This window comes from Ptychodera flava, chromosome 11, assembly GCF_041260155.1.
Source record: "Ptychodera flava strain L36383 chromosome 11, AS_Pfla_20210202, whole genome shotgun sequence".
In the NCBI taxonomy this organism is placed as follows: Eukaryota; Metazoa; Hemichordata; class Enteropneusta; family Ptychoderidae; genus Ptychodera; species Ptychodera flava.
This window is the reverse complement of record NC_091938.1, coordinates 409,930-424,342: the sequence shown is the minus strand read 5'-3', so window position 1 is coordinate 424,342 and position 14,413 is coordinate 409,930. Positions and strand designations below refer to the sequence as shown.

The 14,413-nt window shown below is 36.6% G+C and overlaps 1 protein-coding gene across 2 annotated transcripts in view; it reads left to right on the top strand.

The window, feature by feature from the left end:
- LOC139143202 (transmembrane protein 196-like) overlaps positions 1 to 14,036 on the top strand; it is an 81,858-nt gene extending 67,822 nt beyond the window's left edge. For both annotated transcript variants that reach the window (XM_070713344.1, XM_070713343.1), the window contains exons 4-5: positions 7,225 to 7,527; positions 11,002 to 14,036. In XM_070713344.1, the coding sequence (XP_070569445.1) occupies positions 7,225 to 7,527; positions 11,002 to 11,064 (366 nt within the window). In that variant the 3' untranslated portion in view covers positions 11,065 to 14,036. The remainder of the gene's footprint in view (positions 1 to 7,224; positions 7,528 to 11,001) is intronic.
- The last annotated feature ends 377 nt before the right edge of the window (positions 14,037 to 14,413 follow it).

Genomic DNA, 14,413 nt, shown 5'->3' with positions numbered 1-14,413 from the left:
CTTCATAAGAGCAAAAATTGAGTTTCGATGTTTTGAAATCATCAGCATTAGATACAAGGCCCGGTAATTTAAAGTTGCTGCCTGTGGTCGTACCGATGCTATGGTTAATATTGTTCCTGTCCGTTGCCTACTTTCTTTCTACTTTATTTTGCGTTGATACTTTCTCGAAGACGAGACATCTCCATAGCTCGTCAGTTTCTGTGTACTAGCGTAATACATTAAAGGGACATTAGCTGTAACTTTTGAGTAATTTTTCACTACTCTGTTTCAATGTATCAACTACAGAATTTTACTATAATCCGATCATCATGACCAATGCCCGGTGTCCTGCTTGTCAACACACCGTATGTTATTGTTATTGTTAATAAATGTATTCTAGTCCGGACCTGAATACAAAATTTAAACAATAACAATGCAGATTATATTCATATAGGGTATATTTATGAGCTAAATATTAGGAATTTCTCCATGGTTCAGGGATTCAAACCAGAAACTGCAGATGATACACAGAATAAACAAAATTTAAAAAATGACCAAAGTTACAGCTAATGAATCTTTAATACGGGATGGTTTGACTGGAAGCAGGGAGCTCAGCCTGCTTTAAGAGAGCTAATGTGCAGCATCTTGGAAGATTTTAGCCGATTGGAAATAATTCAAAAGGAACAATAAGCCGACCAAACAGACAATCAAGTAGACCACCATCTTGGAACATACGGATAAGGTTTCCTTCTCTCATAGCGCCGTTCATCAGCAATTTAACCAATCGTTGAAAATTACCTCTGTGAGTCACGACGGTATGAGTCAGCTAAATGAGCAGCGATTCATATTATCACGGTTTATTTGAAGCACCTCATGTATTCATGATACTAACTTGTACAAGACCTGTCTTTTTTAAAGAAAATATTCAACAATAAGGAACAGTAAAAATACGCCCTGGTTCTCTCTTTCGGTTATAACATAATTTGAATAGTGATGTCTTGCCGGGTCCATAATATTTCTGTGTTCTATTATAAGTTTGATTCGGAAAGGTTGAGTTTAGCCTGCGTCGATAAATCAAGCTATATACGAGTTAAATGACTATATGATTGTATGAACCATGTTGTGTATTCAAAAACATACAGCTATGTCACGATCACGTGATCTCTTAATAATACAAGTTCATATCCAGATTTCATTTAGAAACCTTATTAACGTACCTGACGAGCAACGCAAAACTAAAACGTTACGTCCACAGACATAGATAGTTTCGTTTCCTTTGAATGACTTCGGTGTATTCATACGTTTACGGAGCAGTAGTATCAAAGGTTACCCTCAAACGCTGCTTATTCGATGATCAACATCAATAATCGGCAAATATGGTTTTGTTTATGAAAGCAAAAATGTGGACTTTTGTGGGAACGCCTTGCGTGTAAAAGCGTGTTTAGAACCCGTTCACGTCGTAGTCAATTTTAAATCGGATATTTTAACAGTTTGTGAACACGAATCAATGATTAACTCTTATTCCATACAATTTTCATCAGAAAAAAGTCAAACTTTATTGTTTGTGCCATGACGCTGGATGATTCCATAGCTGTTCAGAGTGTATACAATCTCGAAGGACTTTACTCTTTCGTTTTGTTCCTCACACATTTCTGTCAAGCCAGTTAGTCTTTAAACCTGACGTTTTATTATCTGTGCGTTGTTTTAGGATTAATAAAGTTTTCTAGTCTTTCAGTCTTGCATCGGTTATCAGAGATAAACTCTTTCACATCGCTGTGAGTGGTAAAGGGTTAAAAATGTAAAACAAATTGTCACAGATCTCGCTGTGTTCTATAGCTCCTCTACCCAACCGTGCCGTGCTGTAACTTGCGTATTGAAGTATTCATCTGGTTTTTATTCCCTGTGTCTGTATACGAGGACACAAAGAAAGCGACTGGAGAAAGAGTTCTCATGATGGATTCTGAATCGATTCTGTCAATAATCGCTTTTCGTGAGTATACTAATTATGATTTGTAAACCGTTATATGTAAGAACCCTCCAACACTTTCAACAGTGAACGATTACATCCGGGGATTTCTTCTGCGAATGCTTCAGTCCTTATTTTTAGCAATCGATTGGTTTTTATATCACAAAGTAGTCGGAAGTATGTCGTTTTAAAAAGACATTCACCGGAACAAACAGAGTATTGATTTCCAGAAGAAATTACGAGGCAATTTTTGTACACCACAACGGACGCAGGAAGTCCTTTTTGAAGGAGAAATTTTACGTTGTTTAAATGATAGTTGATACTGGAATTTACGGAAAGCTGTATTCACCCTGTGTTGTGACAATTTGAATACTCCTGGTGTAACTTGTATTGACTTCGTGTCTACTTTGTTTGATAATGCTTAAAGCACATTTGAATTAGTATCTCCGATGGGAAAAATTATACGCAAGTTACAGCACGGCAGGGTTGAATTGACGTGCTCATCTTTTGTTGAGAGAGTCTGTGTCTTTAATAATATCGGAATGTCAACCAACATTTTTTTTCAGAATGACGTCATTTTACGAAATGTTAAAGACACGTATTCTTAATGTCCCATTTACAAATAGTTGTTGATCACGCTTTGTTCAAGCAAAACTGTAAAAGGGGCAAGATGTAACTACATACGTTACGCCTTGCAAAATACATGGGATAAAACTTTGAGAGACTAATCAGAGCTTTATGCTAAACACTGATGGTGCCATGAAATCAAAGTAAAATAGTATTTTGTAAATAGACTTTTCAGATCGGTAAAATTCCATCCCACTGAGAGACGCATCAACCACAGAGATATTGGTGATGCGTTTGTGACGTCATGACTGGATTACTGAAATAAATCATCTCGGGGGATTCGGAGATATAAAAATTCAGTCAACGATACTACGATACACCTACAGCCTCACAATCCGTACAAGAACATTTAAATACATAACACTGGCTTTATTTAGACTTCATTTGTTACTTACGAAGGAAAGAATCGATTTCAAAGCAAATCTCTTCTTGTAAAAACCTTTGCAGAATTTCCAGGTTGTTCATAGTCATCAATTGAGAGACTTGCATTCAACGACGTGAGAGAGACCGATAAATTACTTTCAACCAGACGTAATACAAGGAGTGCAATGTAGATTATGATCGTTCAAATGTCGAGAAATAATACGTTATCAAGTGCCCTGGCTGGTTGTCTAGCTACATCTTTTACATGCAACCTACAACACTAATCTTTCCAGGGAATGTAATAGTGTTTATTTGTTATAAGTTTCCGCAGACGAAGTCCAGGGGACTTATGCATTGGGTCCCGTCTGTGCGTGCGTCCGTCCGTCCGTTTGTCCACGCAAATATCTCAGACATGCCTGGGCCAATTCCTTTCAATCTTGGTACAAGAATTTGCATGTTTAATGGATTTTCATAATTCAGGTGATATTTCAATAACTATTCACTCACATTTGATGAAACTTGGTACAGATGTTGATATACCAGAGATGTAATAGTGTGCAAAGACATTAAGCAGTATCATATCAATTTACTGCTGATTTGGATATTTAATTAATTTTCATAGTTAGAGTGATATGTCCAAAAGCAATGCAGCAAATTTGATAAAATGTGGTATCAGGTCAATTAACTGCTGATTTGCGTGTTGAATGAATTTTCATAATTAGGTTAATATGTCCAGAAATACTGCAGCAAAACATGATAAAATGTGGTACAGGTGTCGATCTAACAATGTTGTGATAACCTACAAAAACAATTAGCTCCAATTTGCATATTTAATGAACTTTCTTAATTACTATGATACGTCTAGAAATACCGTAGCAAACAGTGCTGTAAAAGTGTACAAAGACACCATCATGTCACTTAATTGTAAATTTGCGTATGTCATGAACTTTCTTAATTTGACAGTCAAGAAAGGTATTAGCAGTATCAATAACTAATTATAGTAAGTTTCCTCTATAATGAACATGTAATGAACATGGGGGCATTTTTGTTCATATCTGGCCATTACTTAGACATGCCTGGACCAGTTTCTAGCAGATTAGTTGTATTTTGACATTTCAAGAGCAAGTACATGACGAACCTAATTCTTTCTTTCTTTTTTACGTAGGTCAACTTTTTGATAATGTAGGCAATATTTTGCATTGGAATACGTTTGGGAACAGACTTCCACAATATTCATTTTTGAAATGGTGTGGTATTATCCATTAGCTACCAAAAGAGTGGAAAAAACATACTGATATATCTAGATTTAACGCTGATGATATGAATGAAAATGATTACAAAATTAATTTTTTAGATATTTCCTTCATTTTAGTTTACTTTAGTGTAAAACAAAAATTGTTACTCCAAGTATTATTTCTAATTTTTTAAGGTACCAAAATCGCAGCTCTATTATGATCATGTATTAGGTACTTCTGTTGAAAGTTGGAAAGAAATATATCAATGGCCTTTTAAAATCACACTTGATGTTAAGCTTAGAAGTTTCCAATGGAAATTGACCCATAACATTCTTATGACAAACAGAAGATTGCATAAATCTAAAGTACCTACCTCAAATTTTACCTTTTGTCGGAGTGATATTGAAACTGTTCTACATTTGGAGTGTGAGGTAACTAAACAATTTTGGTCTACTCTTTTCCAGACCTGGGGAATACATTTTCACTGTACGAATATTGTGTCAGCCAGAGTTATTTTGTTAGGAGATCCCGCATTACAAGAGTTGTTAAATTTTGTTTTATTAGTTGCCAAGAGATATATTTACATTAGTAGATGTGAAGAGAAAACACCAACATTTGTCAATTTCAAGTCTTTTATTTTCAACATACAAAAAATTGAACGCTACATTGCTATTCGAAAGAGTAAACTTGACAAACATAAGAAGTGGGGAGACATGTTACAAGTATTGGAAGAATCCTAAGTTTTAACTTTTTTTTATTTGTGAACCGTATATATTTTTAATCCAGTGAATTGTGAAGTATAATGTATTTTCTTTCTTTTTGAAGACTGCAATAAATAATTAAAAAATAATGCTTTCCAATTGGTAGAAGGACATAACCCTTTGCCATTCATACTAATGTCTAATTGTTTACAACACAAACCAATATCGACATCAGTAATGTCAATGTCATTGTCAATGTACAGAGCACAGAGACAATCTGAAGGCCGCCTTAAATAAATAAATAAATATGTAAACGATGTGCCTAATATACAAATAATGATTCCCCATTTACTACAGATACCGCTGATGCCGGATTTTCTGAACAGATTTGTTATTTATTGATGAGTATAGTTTGATTATGCAAATCAAGAGATATTGAGTTATTATCAACGTAGAATATTTTTGACATAAAATCATGCAAGTAATATCCAATTTGAACATCGACCTAACATTATCGTGTTTGGTCTGTCTACAGCTAATTCCACCGCATTCTGAGACATCACTGAGGCTACAAAAAGCATTTTCATTAAAAAGTGAAACCAACCATGATTAAATGAGCGATACATGCGAAACTTGTAGTGGAGGATATGGAAATGTCTTCGCTTCCACGCTTTTCTTTGATTCGCTTGAAAATCACTGACCTGTTCATGTAGATGTATTTAGAGCCCTGCATATTAATGCATGTCGTGGATAATAAGTAAAAATTGACAATAAGGGAAGTCGGCCAGGTACGTTTAGGTTAATCTAGGAAGATTTGTGACAGTTTCTCAAGATAGAGCTTTATTTCAGTCACATATTCATGAAACGGTTTTATCTATTGCGTTCAGCGGAAGGAAATCAACGTCCGTTTATTTGTCAATCGACAACTTTTCAGATCCAATTAGTAATATTTATTGGAGGATTTCTATGCATCTAATCAGTGACATTCATTTCGCTCTATCGTGACGGTGTGTACTTTTCTAATGAATAAATATCTTTGTGCTATTTCTATAGAAGGTGAATAAAAAGTGTAAAAGAAATGCAATGCACGAACGAAAGTCATCCTTGGTTAGCAAAATAGAACAAATAAGATTTACAAGCTCTGATCAGTAGGTCAGGCACAGTGATGTACTGAATAGCGTTTTGTCAACCTCTACTGTCTCATCCTAGGATTGGTAAGACGCTCTTGGTTGAAAAAAAAAACCAAATTAATACTTGACACATGATATGTCATCCTCGTTTCACTTACATTCTTGTCTTTATAAGAAGTCGATGTCTTGTCAGAGGTAGCTGTTTAACATTACCATAAAGTCAGCTTCCGAACAGCTATATATAATCCGTGCTCGGTAGATACTAACAACTCATTCGTAGAGTTCAAAGGGTCAAACAGCAAGAGTGAATTCCTGATGACCCGTTTTATTTAGATTGCAGTATCATCTTCTGCGAGCGTAGGGAACTTGAAAAATACTTACGTAAAACATGAGAGCGCCACCTGGATGAAACTGTAAATACCATTTTACGAGAATTAAGAACATTTTATTTCTTTTCGGGACTGAAAACAATTACGTTGAGATATTTGCTTATACTATCTTATTTCGTGCTCGACAAAATTCCCCGAAAAAAAATCAACAATGGCCGTACTTATATCCAGTGTAAAGAGAGTAGAGATTAATTAAGGGATGGCACTGCATAGGGAGAACTTCTGACAGATATTATGACAATATATAGAACAAGTAACGAACCTAGCTAGTTAGCTGCTAACTAGGAGAACCTCTTAAACAGCCATTGATACTAATGGGAGAATGACTTAACGGACAAAGCTGACAACTGTTAGCAAATAATCTGACAGAAAGTTAAGATAACGAAGACACGATCATATTTGACTTGATGAACGCAAGGTGATAACTCAAACAGTCAATTTGAAATAACAGAGATTTGCCCTCTGTAGCTGACGATTCATAACAATAATCTGATAGACTTTGAGATCGACATTGAAACGTTCCATGGATTTTCAACTCCTATTTCTGTACGAATTAAAACGTACGTTTTAGGTTTGCGTAAATTTTCACGAGGTTATTGCAAACAAATTTCTTTTGACAAAATGTGTGGTGATTCCAGTACCAGCATGGTGGTGTTCGATAATCTACCTTCCTGGTAAAAATGATGTAGGCGATATTTCATTTGCGATTGATATTTTCTGTTGAAGTTTAATTGTAGTGATTAGTACGAGCTGGTATAAAATATTGCTGTCCTTTGTGTTAGCCTAGCAACAATTAACAGGAATTCCTGTTAATCACGGTCTCTTTCATTTCAGATTCTTTGTTTCACGGCCTTTTCCTTCGTTAGCTTAATTACGGGTGTGGTGAGTATACAGTTACTACGCTTGGGTCTGGTCAACCACACATCCGACGGACATACCTATGCCAAAGAAGAACAAGACGTTCTCATAATTGTTGCCCTGGTTACGGCTGGTCTTGAATGTCTCAACAGTTTGATATCATCCTTTGTAAGCTGTCTGGTTGCTAAGAAACTAAAACAGAAGAAGATGCTTGGGAGGAGGGAACGTTACGTCACTAGAGAACAGCTTTTAGTTCAAAGGCAAGCTCAGATAAAACAGGTAAATAAGATAATGCCTCCCTTCACCATCAGAATTCAGCTAGGGACCGAGTCTACAATGAGATATTGGACGGGGTCATCCAATAATGCCTCCCGCCACAATAAGAATCCAGCTGGGACCGAGTATAATGATTAGACACCTATTATCTGGTCATGAGGGCTACAGTGCCCGTTTATTATCCCGAGGGCCATACGTTGCCCGAAACATGTCGCTATTCTCCGAGGCCGAAGGTCGAGAGGTTGGACCTACAGCGATGTTTCTGGTAACGCAAGGTCACGAGGGTGATAAACGAGCGCTATATCCCAAATAAAGACCAGGTTATATGTTTATACGTTTTATAACACACCACACGCTCATGCTGTGTGCTTTGATGCATATACCCCGAAACATGAAAAGTTTACTGGGCAAAAGCATTGATCGCAAATAACGTCATCTTTCCATCTTTAATACGCAAAAATAAATGTCTGTCCGATTTTTCCGCAAGAACGATGAAAATAAAACCTGCCAGTGTTACTATGGCTACTAAAAGTCACACTCATTCATATGAATTTGTGGGTCAGACTATAAGCTGCAATGACAGCCTTGCATGCAACAACAAAATTTGTCCGAATTTTAGGTAGCGATATCCGATGTCACGCTTGTGCAGCTATATAACAAACTTGAAATGGCGATCAGCGCTATTCTCCTCAGAGGTAACAGCAGTACCGATTTCATCACAAAAATATCCAAAGGATACCTAACCTGGCAACATCCTGGTCGCACTTGAATCTTTGTCGTCGATGAGCTGTTCAAGTTCCTACGCTATTGGAATACAAATCTGGACTTGCTGTTTTAGAGAGAGGTTCGTCGCTCATCCCGAGTGCTCATTATGTTCTAGTCATTCGCTATCGTTTCAAAGCTGCAGACGACACTACGCGTTTGGTTACGTAACAGGCACTTTTCCAAATTTAGCCAGAAACTATTTGCCGGGGGGGGGGGATAGTCTTTCAAAAATACCCTCTGACGTCACTTTTGTCGATTCAATGGGGACCCAGACTATCTATTTTCTCGTCACTTGACATATTCTGGCGAATCGCAACGCGGAATGAGCATGTTGCGTGTTGTAACACGAGATATTTGACACGATGATTGGTGAAAGGTTTCTTTATACTGTAAACATGCATTGAGAATTCGCTATCATTATGAAAGCAAATGTAAAATGTGACTCTCCCCCAGGGTGAGTTTGCAAAATATAACCCTACCCTCAAGGGTCTGTAAAAATGACCCTTCACAGTTCCTCACGCCCACCCTCCCATAATAACTGAAAGCTCCCATGTGAGACAACTCGATGTCGAAGCATTTGTGTAAGGGACTGGACATAAATTACAGGGGGGGGGGTGGGCCGGTGTTTTTCGAAACATCGCTGCATCAAAAATAGTGACCCTTCAAAAGTTCATGCACAAAAATTAGTGACCCTCCCCCTTATCCGTGCATGAAAATAAGTGACCCTCCCCTGTTACTCAATACCCCCCAAACAAACCCGCAATGTGTTCAAGACCTCCTTCTGACTTGCTATACTTTTGAAGTCCCCTCCCAAAAGGAAGGCAAAATGCGGCCGATATAACGCTTTGTCCAAAAACTATCAAATCATATGTGTGTGATAATTCATGTAAATGTACTTTGCTTGAAGTGGCAGGTAAAAAGTGCATGCATGTACAAAAAATGTAATTTTTAGATTTCATCGATAATGTCCATTCACTATGCATGGCAGCCTATGATGAAACTATGAATATTTTTTTCCCAATACAAAACTAGGTAAATCTGTGCATTTATGTACACCTAATTATAAGTATTAATGTTCATGACTAGACTACAGTGGTTTCAAGTCTATGGTTGTGCAAGAAATTTGATTTTGGAATTTCACTGAAATGTCGATTCACTATACATTGTAGGCTATGAGGAAACTACAAATAACTCGTAGGTTATCTTATCCTAAACTGTTATTCAAAAGTTGTTCGACCTGAAGCTTCCAGTTGTTATTGATGACATTTTGCACTATCCTGAATAGTTTGTATTCTGTCAATGTCCTCAAAAAATGAAAAATGTACATACAGCTTCATGAACATTTGCCACCGACCGACACCCAATGTGTTGTCAATGGGAGAATGATGTCAAATAAGTGATCTCCCAAATTGTTATTGAAAGCGTCATTATAGGGGACAGTTTATATGTACAATAAGGAAAGTTGGATAAGTAGAAATCATTAAAACTTAAATCAATGTGGCCGCTTGGATCATCAATACATTGTTTATTATACCCTTAGCTAAACTTGCGCCGAGGGCGCGCCGAAAATAGAAATGAAAAGTGCCAGGAGGTATTTTTTCTTTTTTCAGTATTCCATATTCTTTAATACGTGCACATGGAATTTCAGCTTTGATGCATAAAAAAAGGTGACCCTCCCCCATAGGCTTGCACAAAATTTTATGACCCTTCAAAAATGCTTGCGCGAAAAATGGCGACCCACCCACAAAAAACACTGGCCCACCCCACCCCCCTGTAATTTGTGTCCAGTCCCTAATTATAGTTGTGAATGTTAAATGTGAACTGGTGTTTGTGTTCAGTTTTCAAAGACGAAAACAAATTGTGATGTTAGGGCTTTGTTTAAATTTTGGCCGCTTATTAAAGCACGTCATGCCATTACTAAACGGACAGTAATTTACATTTTTGCAAAGCTAAAATACGTTGCATTTCCGGATTTCCGGCATAGATGTTCATCATGCGGAATTTTGCTGATCAGGGATGATCGAATAATTGACTGAAACACTCCAATAACCTTTGATATACGCTCTTCAAAGCCTGAATTAACGTCCTTTGTGAGACATTGAGTCGCACTCTCGGCAATGCCCAGGTATGGCTCATCCTCTAATAGGAATTTAATTGAACGATTTCCTAGCTTTATCACGAACCACCATCACAATGTTGCTAAGTACGTCCTGGGTCGTACAATGTATTTACTTGCCCTACCCTGTATAGTTAGTTGCTTCAGGGACTGACTATAATTTGCATATTCTTTCATTGTCAAAGAGCTGCGTTTCCCAAAGAATACCAAAATGCCTTATATTAAATTGGTACGAAAGTGCATTGGATTCAATTGAAATACTTTCAACATCGAGATTTGTCAGGATATACAAGGCCATTTGACTTTGATCAATGCTAAAGACACAGAGATTACAGATATCTGTGATTATACTGATTTACCTGATAAACCTGATCGATAAAATAGTGCAAATTCAGTGTTTCTCAGCAATTCCGTAGAGTCTAACTCAATAGCAACACGCAGAGGTTCGATTTTGCTAAATTTAACTTTGTGGGAAAGGATAATAATGTTATCATTATTCGTTGTGCAGTTACTGCTGTATTCACTGGATGGTAGGTTAACATTATTTAAGCTTAATTTCGATTTCATACTTAATTCGATTTCCCTCTTTCTTACAGCAAGTAGCTGAGGAGGAAAGGAAGCGAGAGGAGGAGAGGAGGAGGTTGGGAGTAAAAATATGATTCAGAGAAACATGCTGGATGATCTCGTTTGGACAGTCATCGCGCGAGTATCAGAGTTTTGGGAAGCCAATGTTTGCCCGGAATAGTCAAATTGCAGGCGACACTGTGCAAGGTGTGGAACAATCAGGATACTTGATGGTCATATGATTAACCACGATGCTTTGCGAGGAGTGGATATGCCTTTTGGTGCTCATCGAGAATTACGATGAAGATGCAATGCAATCATCCCCCTCCACTCCCCAAAATATCCTTCATCGGTTCACAGTTTTCTTAAAATATTTTTCTGTACAGAAAAACTGAAATGCTATGCAGGAGGGCGCCTCCAACCGGTACACAATACAATGAGTGCTGGAGCTGATTATTGAACTCTGTGCTGAGAATCTAAACGTTCGCAAACTGTTCCAAACTCTATTCTTGACTAAGACTGATAGTGCAATTGTTATATCCGAAATGACTGGTCAAGATATAAACATGGACGACGTCCATGCTATAACAGAGCACAGGAACACTGCGATGGTACACTGTGAAAATGATCACGGGCTGTGACGTCAATGGAATCAGCCAATCGGATACTTTGCAACAATTAAGAGAGAGAGAGAGAGAGAGAGAGAGAGAGAGAGCGAGAGAGAGCCGTGGAAATGATTATGACGATTTCAAAATTTAGGAACCCTATGGTTCACAACTGAAAAAGGAGTGATAAATAAGTGGTTATTGACAAAGTGCAACAGACAGCCGCTACACTTTACGATTCTGCTAAACGATGAAAGTAGCCTGTTATGCAATACTATCTCACTTATCAACATCCGTTTCGGCTATTTTGGATTTTGCTTGTTTTATTTTGATGCTGAGTTATTCAAAGTTTAAGTTCGATCAAAAGATAAAACGAATCTAAAACAGCGTTTTTTCAGATACGTATACTTTATACAACAGATAAAGCAGAATTGCATTGTCTATGTATTTTAATCACATTTTGTCGTTGGTGACACGGCAAAAAATAAATGAGCAAATCATAAAATAGATGGGTGAGATTTATTTCTAAACTGTGTAAGCTACTTTTCAAAAATCTTCGTTGGCCTTAGTTTTATAGAATTGATATAAGGATACACCAAATATCAATAACAGTATCAAATAAACTTTGTCAGGCAAAAATTAGATACAAATATCAGAGTGCAAAGCAGCAACATCTGACCATGCCGAAACAGCAATGGACAGTGTACAATATTGTAAAGCGGTAATGGACAGTGTACACAGTTGTTAAATAGTATTGAACAGGATAAAATAGTGTAAAACAGGCCAGTTTTCAATACATGTGAAATAAAAGAGTAAATTTACTCATAGAAGAGAAAGCACACTCAACCTTTTCATTACGCTTATAAACAATGAGGTATTATCAACTTTTGATTCTATCCTTTACGGCACTGATATGAACGGTCTAGTAATGATTTTTAAGTTTCGAAATCACCCCTAAAAGCCATAGGGGCATAAGACGTCATTAGTCATGGCAAGACTGTTAAAAAATTAATACATTTATGATTATGAATACTGTTGAAAACAAAGTAATATTGCTATCATTATGGTATACTTAAGAAAGTACCCTACTACGCTTGAATCCTGAATGACAATTAGTTTTTATGCAAAATTCACATAGTTGGCCCAGACCCTGTTATTAATAAATTTTTGATTATGAATATTCTAGATAAAAAAATAATATTTCTGTCATTATTGTGTACTTACAAAAGTACCCTAATGTGCTCAAATCCTACATGATGATCAATATTTATGTCAAATTCACGCAGTTGTAGTGCAGACCCTCAGAAATATGGTCAATATAGTTACAGTAGTAGAATTGCACAGTAACTTGATGTGCGGTCACAGTACTACCTTGGCAGACTCTCTGAACAGACTATTATTTACTGTTTAGAGAGTCTGCCCAGGCAGTACTGTGACCGTGCATTAAGTTGCAATGAAATGTTACAGCATGCTAGCTGTAGCTATATTGACCATATTTCTGAGGGTCTGCGCTACAACTGCGGGACTTAGACATAAATACTGATCATCATTAAGGATTCCAGTGCAGTTGGTTACTTTTGCAAGCGTACAATAATGACAGAAATATTATTTTTATCAAGAATATTCATTATCATAAATTTATTAATAAATTTATAAATAACAGGGTCTGTACTACAATTTACACAAATTTGGCACAAATACTGAATACAGATCATCATTTGGTATTCGAGTGCAGTTGGGTATTTTTGTAGGTATACCATAATGTTAGATTTATTAAATGTTTATCAACAGTATTCATGATCATTAATTTATTAATTTTTAACACTCTTGCAATGACTGACAATGCCTTATCACCCTTTGCTAAAAGCACCTTCTCACAATTATATTCTTTGTATGAAAGACAAGCTTTTAATTTTTTTCATATCTTCCTATTTTTCAGTATAGTTTCACCGTATCCTGCACTGTCTTGTTTTTTGTTCCATTAAAACTTAAAAAATTCAGAAATTTGCGGTATGTACGTGAAGTCAGGATGTCATATACAATGGGACAAGAATTCTTGGTTGTCCTGTAATTTTTGAAAGCTTGTCTACTGCACTCCAAAGAGACAATGCTACTCTAATATAAACAGACACAAAAAATAATGAAAAGAATGTATACAGTTGATACATTAGACATCTACTATAAGGATTACCAATAAACATTGAAAATTCAGTATTATTCACAGATAGTGGTGATGTGACAGTGGGACATAAGGAATATAAACGAGATGAGTGTTATAAATGACATCAGCTTATTATAGTCATTTACAGGCTTGGTCATCAGTTCACTGTATCAATTCAATCATTGTCAAAGAATATGAGGAAGAGTATTCTAGAAGTGTACATGCAATACAATGCTTTAATGAAATAAATATTTGAGTTTTCATATCTGAATGAATAAATTACACAATCAGCCACACATCCAACTGGAAAGCAATGGTCTACTCTTTCACATTTATCCCAGAACAGTACCACACACCAATATCTCTGAGACGTCACACTATGAACTTAAAATCTTAATGCGTGTGCAACCTCAGAGCAGTTAAACAGAATTGGTGAAATATTTTAATTTTCTTACAAGGAGGTAACATACTGGTATGTAAGTAGTAGTTGGATATGAAGTGGGGAACTGACCTTGAATTTGAGGAATACCTCAAATATTTAGAGTTCAGAATTGATTCCCTTCTGAAATGACTTTGACCTGCCACAGTTGAATCCACTGTCACTGGTATAAGAATGACCTTGGAAGAAGATTCTTAGCTTCAAACTCATTTCATCTTTTGCAGATAACGAAGCGCATC